General features: G+C 42.7%; 1 protein-coding gene across 2 annotated transcripts in view; it reads left to right on the top strand.

The window, feature by feature from the left end:
* sp6 (Sp6 transcription factor) overlaps positions 1-4,373 on the top strand; it is a 7,198-nt gene extending 2,825 nt beyond the window's left edge. For both annotated transcript variants that reach the window (XM_016576115.1, XM_016576116.1), the window contains exons 2-3: positions 3,009-3,404; positions 3,564-4,373. In XM_016576115.1, coding sequence (XP_016431601.1) covers positions 3,117-3,404; positions 3,564-4,133 — 858 coding nt within the window. In that variant the 5' untranslated portion in view covers positions 3,009-3,116 and the 3' untranslated portion in view covers positions 4,134-4,373. The remainder of the gene's footprint in view (positions 1-3,008; positions 3,405-3,563) is intronic.
* The last annotated feature ends 5,522 nt before the right edge of the window (positions 4,374-9,895 follow it).

Raw genomic sequence — 9,895 nt, 5'->3', positions numbered from 1 at the left:
GGCTGGATAAGGTCTAAATTTATACATGTTTACTAAATTAACTAGTACTCTCAAAGAGACCCCATATAATGAGGCTAGTTAAGGTTTTAATTTATACATTTACTAAAATAACTAGTACTCTGAAGTAAGTCCTGTATAATGTGGTTTAAGGACTTTATTAATGAGCTTTTGAAAAATGTTTAACAACTCAGTATTGGACTAGTCAACCATCATTAGTTAGTGTCTGGAGTGTTGTATGTGCTGGTTAAAGTTTATTTATTAATGTGTGTGTGTGTGTGTGTGTGTGTGTGTGTTTGTCAGGGCTGGTCCATCCAGGTGTGAGGGAGCGAGAGGCTGTTATCAGCATGAGTGTGTGTGTGTGTGTGTGTGATATTTGCCAGGTCCAAATATTTTTAAATGTCCTCACAAATGTGATAAAACAAAGGACTGACTTGTGAGGACATTTGAAGAGCTCCTCACTGAAAGACTCATCAGTCAAATTGTGTTTTAGTCTAATTTCAGCAGGTTTAGTGTGTTTGAGATTGGGATTTATACCACTGCATCTGAGACGTGCTCACTAATAAAGTGAAACCGTGTGTGTGTGTGTGGTTAGTGCTGAGGTGTGTGTTTTTTGAGATCACGGATGCATTAAGGTGGCGTCTAACTAGTCGACTCAAAACAACTTAATTGTGGTCGGTGAGTCTCACCTGCTATCACTTTTTGCTGAAATCTTGTCCTCTCCAGTCGGAGGTCCGATTCAGAATAGCTATGTTTACACGCACTAATTTTGAATAAATACTGTTTGATTTCAGATTCGGTTTGATTTTGAGTCTAACTGTTGTTTTTGCCTTGATGACATATCTGAAAGGAAAGCTGGCATATATGTCAGCAGAGCTTTTTTAGCAGATATTTTCTAAATATTCAATCGCCTCTAGTTCATAAGACATAAATGAACATACACTTTATATTTTACAAATGTGTGTATGTAAACAGAGATCTTATTCTAAAGGCTTCTGGTTAACGTGCATCACGGCAAATTGCTTGTGCAAAAAGTATTGATTAGATATTTTTATTCATGTGTTCACACATTTAGTTTCTACCTATTGATTGGATTATGTCAGGTCTACTTCATGCCTTCAATCCATTGGAGATTTCATTCGGATCAATCGAGATGTTTGCATGAAGGATTTTCAGTCTGATTGAGCCATCAGTCTGATTACTGGCATTATTTGGGTGTATGTAAATGTAGCTCATGTGAAAACTGCGTGAACATTAACTGCCATACTGAACTCCATCAGGATGAGATTCTCAGAGTAACTTTACACAGTGAATGTGTGTTTGCTGTAGACATTACATTCAACAACAGACTGTTCAATGACTGAGTCAACCATTTGAAACAGACACCATGGATGACGGTCTGTGTTTGAGCTTATAGCAGAAAGGTTTGGATCCGAGCAAGACAGCGGCTTGTCAATTCTTCAGTCTGAAAAGCTTATTGGTCAATGCTGAGATTGACGGCAATCATTCATTTCAACATTAGATTTTGTCGTTAGACTAGTGGGGTCATTATCTAACAGCCGCGCCAACTCCCTCCCATGACGTCAGTAAAGCTCTAATGTGTATTAGAGGTTCGTGCGTTAATGTGGCTTTGGAGACGCTGACAGTCAAACCGCAGCTCAGTTCATCAGCACTAAAGACGCTGCTTTTCTAGTACACCATGAAGACCGTTCCAAAAGGTAGACAATGACGCTGCACCTTCAAAACTTTAGTTGCAGAAATAAAGTGGGAACAGCCAGTCCCGAACTATAAATGTCAAAGCCCAAAATCTGCACAGATTTGAGTATTTAGAATTAAAAATATAATGACACAAATATGAGAATAAGCGATTTTTTAAGACCGTAAAAGTTATCTGCAGTAAAATGAGTTAAAAAAATCTGTATTTCTTTATCAGACAGTAGCAAAATTATGCCTTTTTTAGATAGCACATTTTTGCCAAATTCTAAGACAATGTCACACATCTCCTTTGTGAAGAAGACAAACCTATAATAATAACAATAATAATTCATTACATTTATATAGCGCTTTTCTAGGCACTCAAAGCGCTTTACATTGTCAGTGTGCCACCGCCACCAGTGTGCAGCATCCACCTGGATGATGCGACGGCAGCCATAGTGCGCCAGAACGCCCACCACACACCAGCTTACTGCTGGAGAGGAGACAGAGTGATGAAGCCAATTAGCAGATATTTAATTTGTATCTTTGTTCTATTATATTTATCTATGTTTGTAATTTGTTTATTTTCTATGCTGATTTACTCACCTACACAATCACCCAAATGATTATATATATTTTTCCAAATAGAGCTATTCAAGTCATCTGGCGTGTTTTTTTTTTGTTTTGTTTTTTCATATAGCTATATATATATATATATAGGGGATTGTTAGGAGGCCATGATGGTCAGAGGCCAATGGGCAAATTTGGCCAGGATGCCGAGGTCACACCTCGACTCTTTTCGAAAGACATCCTGGGATTTTTAATGACCACAGAGAGTCAGGACCTCGGTTTAACATCTCAGACGTTAATGCATTGCAACAAGATAAAGGACGAAGTATATACTGTAAATATCTGTGTGTGTGTGTGTGTGTGTGTGTGTGTTATACTTATAGGAAAATAACTTGCAGCATAACGGACTGTCTTTGTTTGGCTAAAATAACGGGAAGCGAATGACACCAGAAGCTTTAAACATTCAAGTTACAAATGGCTGCACATGCTCTTACGTCAAAAATGTGAATTCAGCTGAATTTAGTTCAGTTATTAGGTGACCTCATTCAATAGGGCCATGTGCAGCTAAATCAATGCATTTTACTTAATATTAATTGTCATGTGACTAATTGCCTAAAGAGCCGCATGAAAATTGGCATCAAAGAAAACAGAAAAACAATGGATGAAATCATTTCACAAATCATTCAAACTGATCTGTTTGTGTGTGTGTGTGTGTGTGTGTGTGTGTGTTTTGTGTGTTTTCACAGGTTCAGGCAGTGATTTCAGATTCCCATCCACAGTCATGTGGTGATACAGTCTCTCTCTCTCTCGCACACACACACACACACACAGTCCCTCACTCGCTCACACTCATCATGGCCCATCCGTACGACCCTTGGTTGCGCGCGGGACCACCGCAGGAGGAGGTGAGCGTGTCTGGCTGGTGGGATGTGCACACTGGAGCAGCAGCAGCAGGATGGATGGACCTGCAGGGGGCGGGGCTGGGGGCGGGGCCAGCACAGGGCGGTTCCATGAGCTCCTACACGGCTGACCCACAGATGTGCTGCCTGCCGCCCTCCGGCTCCGCCCACTCTGGCCTGCACTACCCACCCGAGGGCTTTAAGATGGAGCCGTTGACACAGGATCTGCTGCCGCTCCCGCAGGCCTCGGGGCCAGCACAGGGCGGTTCCATGAGCTCCTACACGGCTGACCCACAGATGTGCTGCCTGCCGCCCTCCGGCTCCGCCCACTCTGGCCTGCACTACCCACCCGAGGGCTTTAAGATGGAGCCGTTGACACAGGATCTGCTGCCGCTCCCGCAGGCCTCCCCTTCCTACTCCTCAGAGGAGCAACAGGACGCCGCGGGCGCTTCTGCTCGACCGAAATCACAGCGTCGCGCCGGGAGTCGCGCTCCCGGTCAGGCCTCCTGCCGGTGTCCCAACTGCCTGAGCGCCGAGTCTCTGGGAAGCGCCGGCGATGGTGGTAAACGCAAGCACCTGCACAACTGCCACATCCCCGGCTGTGGAAAAGCGTACGTGAAGACGTCGCACCTCAAAGCGCACCTGCGCTGGCACAGCGGCGACCGGCCCTTCGTCTGCAACTGGCTGTTCTGCGGCAAACGCTTCACGCGCTCGGATGAACTGCAGCGCCACCTGCAGACGCACACTGGCGCCAAACGCTTCGGCTGCAGCTCTTGCCCGCGGGTCTTCCTGCGCGCCGACCACCTGGCCAAACACATGCGTGTGCACGAGTCGCCATGCCAACCGGCTGAAGAGACTCACTCGACGACGGCGGTGCCTGCGACAGGAAGTAGCGCTGCTGCGACATCACTGCTCAGAGTGAAGACGGAATCAGAGAACTGCGACGATGACACGACGGTAGCAAACAGCTAATCGCTCAACCACTCAAAGTCATGTGACCAATAAAACCAAATTTACGGATGTGCCGTTCATCATTCTGTAGGTGACTGATGTGAACTATAATCACATTTGAAAATAATCTGTAGAACGTGGCATTAGGATGAAACACATAACATAATGCTTTTATATCTTCAGTTTTATTTATACTTGTACATTGTATGTTTCATATTCTCTGTTGATTAACTTAATATGTTGTGTCCATATCTATGTATCCATATATTTTTGTCAATGTAATCTTCAGATTTTTAGTGAGGATATGTAGAGTTTGAATAAATATAGAGCATTTTGTTAATGTCTCATATTTGTCTTGTGATAGTGCCATAAAAACATCAGTCTAACAATATACAGACTCAGCTATATCTAATTCAATTGAATCATTTATATTAATTTGATTACTCAAATTGGTAAAAATATCATTACTTAAATTTTTTGTGATTACAGAAAAAGACAGATGAAGTAAATAAGTAATATTTAAATAAGTAATATTTAATCAAGTTAATAGAATGAATATCATAAAACTGGGTTACTATAAATAAACCGCAAATTAAGTCACTAGAAACAAAATGTGAACCAGCTATACATGCTGCATATCATTGTACCAAATATACTGAAAACATGCTGAATCTCAAGAAAACATTATCATACAACTAGAGCAGAGCTTCCCACACTTCAGAGGCATAATCCCATAATATAAATAAATTTCACAGTAACGAAACTAATTACAAGCAATAGGGCCAAAAAAAAATGCAACAGAACAAAGATACAAATGAAATAAAGAATATTATCTAACAGAAGAAATACTACAGAAACTGAACACACTAATGCAATGTATAATATTCACTGTATGAATTAAATACAGAATCATTGTTATTAAAGCCACAAAAGTTATTCAGTAAAGAGCAGTGAGTGATTTTCTCCTTGTCTTTTGTTGTTTTATTAACATTAAGGACACAGACAGCAGCAGGTCTATTAGGCTGCTGTCACTTTAAGACCTAATGCACGGATCATACATATTGACACACATTAGGGGTGGGTGATATGACCAAAATCTTATATCACAATACGAGTCATTTTATTTCACAGTAACGATATATATCACAATATAGTTACTTTTTGCTTTAAATAAGGTCTTTATGATATCAAAATTTTTGATACCATAGAAGTTTCATAATTCTTGTCAACAGTGTCAATATCACAGAAAACTAATACTAGAAAAAAAACTCATGCTCACTGAAGACAAGTAAACAGTCAGCGATTAAATAAGAATAAGAAACTAATTATAAGCAATAGGATTACAGTAGAACAAATAAATAAGAAAAGCTACATACATTGTATAATCAAATGAATAAAAACACTGCATATTCTTCACTGTGTAAATTAAATATATATTCCTCTTCTTATTAATGTTACAAAAGAGATTTTCTCTCTTTTGTTTTTTGATTAACATGAATGACAAACAGCAGGAATATTAGACTGCTGTCACTTTAAGAGCTGCCTGGATCCAATATACTGTTACAGCAGACAGCACGCACATATAGCCAAACGAGTTCCCTTTTGCTGCTGATTGCATTTCAACGACTTAAAATAACTTGTTTTGAAACCGCAATGCTTAAAAACTCGTGCAAATGATCAGTTTTCGTGACCACGTAGCACAGTAACGTCATGTGAGTGTGTAACCGCGATAGAGACGATAGTCCAAAATCTCTTCCGGTTGACAAATTTCTACCAGTTAATCATGGCTAAATCCGAAAACTGAAAAATGCTGCCTTTGGAGGACGCATTCCAAGGTAGGAAGACATCAAGACAAGTCCGAATTCTATGTTAACTTCAGATCCTGTCTCCTGAGATGCCTTCATCTGGCCAATTTTTGAAGATGTATCCTTCGCTGCCTTTGATATCCCACAATCCTGTGTGTTCCATTCTGTGACATTTAAGCTAAAAAAATAAAGATGGTATCTGAAAGTCGCGGTCGGTGATCAGTTTGTGTGTAAATGTATATTTCTGACTAACTTTTTGCACTTTTGATGTTAGTTCTAGCAAGAAATTAGTATTACAGTAATTAAATATTCATTTAGTTATCATCAAAACTCGTTCTATTTTGTTGTAGATCATTAAACCATTACGCTGCGTCAGAAGCCTGTCCGAAATCAGTTTCATGAGGTGCCTTCGTGCAAAAACGCTGCCTGAAAAGTCATCACCTGATAAGGCAGCGAGGCAGCAAGTCAGCTGCCTAGGCTTTCGGATGCAGCCCATGTCTACCAGTATATCGCCCACCACTAACACACATCCGTGTTTAGTTCACTTTAGACATAACTGACTGTGTTTACATAAATATTCGCCATTAAGTCCTGGACGACACATTCCTCTGATCGAAGAATCCTCGGTTCATTCCTCGTACCACATCCACATTCAGATTCAGAGAAACATTCAGGCTCTTCTCCAGAGATCCTGTGAGACACGAGGAGGTGAGACACGAGGAGGAGAGGCACAAGGCGGTGAGACACGAGGAGGAGAGACACGAGGAGGAGAGACACGAGGAGGTGAGACACGAGGCGTGAGACACGAGGAGGAGAGACACGAGGCAGTGAGACACGAGGAGGTGAGACGAGGAGGAGAGACACGAGGAGGAGAGACACGAGGAGGTGAGACACGAGGCGTGAGACACGAGGAGGAGAGACACGAGGCAGTGAGACACGAGGAGGTGAGACGAGGAGGAGAGACACGAGGAGGAGAGACACGAGGAGGTGAGACACGAGGCGTGAGACACGAGGAGGAGAGACACGAGGCAGTGAGACACGAGGAGGTGAGACGAGGAGGAGAGACACGAGGAGGAGAGACACGAGGAGGTGAGACACGAGGCGTGAGACACGAGGAGGAGAGACACGAGGCAGTGAGACACGAGGAGGTGAGACGAGGAGGAGAGACACGAGGAGGAGAGACACGAGGAGGTGAGACACGAGGCGTGAGACACGAGGAGGAGAGACACGAGGCAGTGAGACACGAGGAGGTGAGAGCAAGCGTAGTGAAGAACCCAAGTGCAGTTTATTTACAGTGATCCAAACATCCAAACAATAAACGAAGACTTGATTTGACTAGACTTGACTTGACTTGAACAGACTTAACTCATGACACTGACAGCATGAAACAATTACAAAATAAAAGACATGGAAAACATGAACATGAAACAAAACCCAAACACCAAACCCCACATTACAATCACACACATCTTGCAAAAGCAAACACTTCTTTCAAAACTTCTAAAAATTGCATTTTTGCGTAGTAACTCTACAAACAAACATCAAATAATTAGCCACATACATACTACACACAGATGTTAAAAATGTCAAACACTACTCTTGTGTCTTTTGCTTGTTCAGATTTCATTTATAAAACATGCGTCTGCACAGATTTGATCTTAGAGTGTGCATTCGCTCGGCATTCTCAACTAAAGGATTTGGATGTTGACTGGTGCTCTATTATATGCTAATATTAATTAGGGCGCATTTACAAGATGGAGATCTGAAACCATTCAACTGCACACTATTTACAGAGTTCACATCTGGAAGAGAGGCGTACACGTGGTTTTTGCACAGCTGAAAAATCATCTTAGATCAAATGTAGGATGATTTTATAAATGAAGCCCCTGGACTCTTGCAGGACTTCAGCAGTTCAGATGAGCGAGGCTAAAAGTGATCGCTAAACATTAAGCAGATTAACAATTTAAAATGGAAACAGAATACTAAGACTTCCAGCAGAAAACCCAGATGTATTAAAAATAATAATAATAATAAAAAACACCTTATTTTAAACATAAGTCATAAACAGAATTTGCGTGTATTGGGTTAAGTTACACTCACACTGGATTTGCCTGAGTGGTTATTAAAGGAAAAAAACAGTAATAATCAGTTAAGTAAAAACTAATTAAGATAAATAGTTATCCAAATATTTTCTCTAGTAGTGTTTGTAAAAGATTGAGTTTTTTTTCACTCAGCACATATCTTTCTCACAGGAAGTGTTTCAGTCTCACACAGAGACACTGAGGAGTAATTATCCTCAGACCCAATGTAATCACCAACAAACCCCTCAACACAACAGACACCTAGAAAAACACAACAGACACAGTAGAAGTGTGTGTTTGTAGTTCTACACTTTCGTGGTCTTGCTGTCATCATGATCTCTCCTCCATGATCCACACTATAAACACACAAACACACATTTATGTACATCTGCATCATTCACATACACAGGGGTTTGAACTCAGAGCCAGGGTTGGGGAGTAACGGAATACATGTAATGGCGTTACGTAATCAGGATACAAAAATCTAGTAACTGTAATCCGTTACAGTTACATCAAAAAACAAAGTACTCAGATTACAGTTATATTTTGTAAAAAGTGGGAATACTATTGTCACGTGTCGATTTCTGTTTAGTTCCTGTCTGTCCTTATTTGGTTCTTTTCCTGTTCTAATTATTTAGTTAATCATCATTCATTAGTTTCCACCTGTGTTAATTTAGTCTCCTCATTTCTTCTCCTTTATATGCCTGTCTCCTACGTTCATTCAGTGTCCGGTCTCCGTTACTTTTAGTGTGTTTTCTCCACGTTATGTTAATCTTCAATTAAAAGTTCCTGTTTGCAACAATTCTCAGAGTCTCCTGCGTTTCCCTGCCTGACACCCCGTGACAGAAGACCAGACCAAAATAAGATGATGGCTGAGGACAAGCTGAGGGGTTTGCGGCAGGCTGGTCAGAAGTTGGAGCAGTATGTGGAGGATTTCCTAGAGCTTGCTAACCAGCTGAGCTGGCACGACGCCGCTCTTGGTGCGTGCTTTCAGCTGGGACTGGACGGCGAGACGATCCGCTGCGATCTTCCTGTGTGTAATTATCCTCTGATCGAGCTGACTGATCTTGTGCTTTATTTAAACGGTTCCAATTATGAAGTTGAAGAAATAAAGGAAAAGTTTCAGTCTCGTCGTCCCGTCCCCTCTGAGGCACGCCGTGTCTCGCCAGCTCACTCCACGCCAGGAACCCCCACATACCGCACCAACGGTTCGAACCGCCTGCTCAGCCCCAAACGCTCCTCGAAAGCGCCTTGCTGTGCCTGCTCCTCCAGAGCTCCCTCCAGTGCCAGCACCTCATAAGCGCTTCCCAGATCCCCAGTTAAGTCCAATGAGGGTTCCTGATCCCCAGTTAAAGCCCATGGAGGGCTCCTGATTCCCCGTTTAGCCCAGGGAGGGCTCCTGATCCCGAGGTAAGCCCAAAGAGGGCTCCTGATTCCCCGTTTAGCCCAGGGAGGGCTCCTGATCCTGAGTTAAGCCCAGGGAGGGCTCCTGATTTCTCGTTTAGCCCAGGAAGGGCTCCTGATCCCTCGTTTAGCCCAGGGAGGGCTCCTGATCCCCAGTTAAGCCCAGGGAGGGCTCCTGATCTCGAGTATAGCCCACGGAGGGCTCCAGTTCCCGAGTATAGCCTGCGGAGGGCTCCTGTCCCAAGTTTAGCCCAGTGAGGGCTCCTGTCCCCGTGCTTAGCCCAAGGAGGGCTCCAGTCTCTGAATCTCTTCCAGAGCGCCCTCAAGTGCCCGCTCCTCCAGAGCGCCCTCCAGAATTCCTAGTTTTCCCGAAGAAATTTTTTTTGGGGGGGCATATACCCATCCGTAGGCAATTCATTGCCGATTTTGAACGCGATTTTGTGTAACTTGTCAGTGAACTACGGCTCTGTGTAGTAAATGCCGCTCCATCTGA

This window comes from Sinocyclocheilus rhinocerous, unplaced genomic scaffold, assembly GCF_001515625.1.
Source record: "Sinocyclocheilus rhinocerous isolate Xijiao unplaced genomic scaffold, SAMN03320098_v1.1 scaffold2309, whole genome shotgun sequence".
NCBI classification, from domain to species: domain Eukaryota; kingdom Metazoa; phylum Chordata; class Actinopteri; order Cypriniformes; family Cyprinidae; genus Sinocyclocheilus; species Sinocyclocheilus rhinocerous.
Note: the sequence above shows the minus strand (reverse complement) of the source record. Positions and strands in the feature narration are given on the sequence as shown.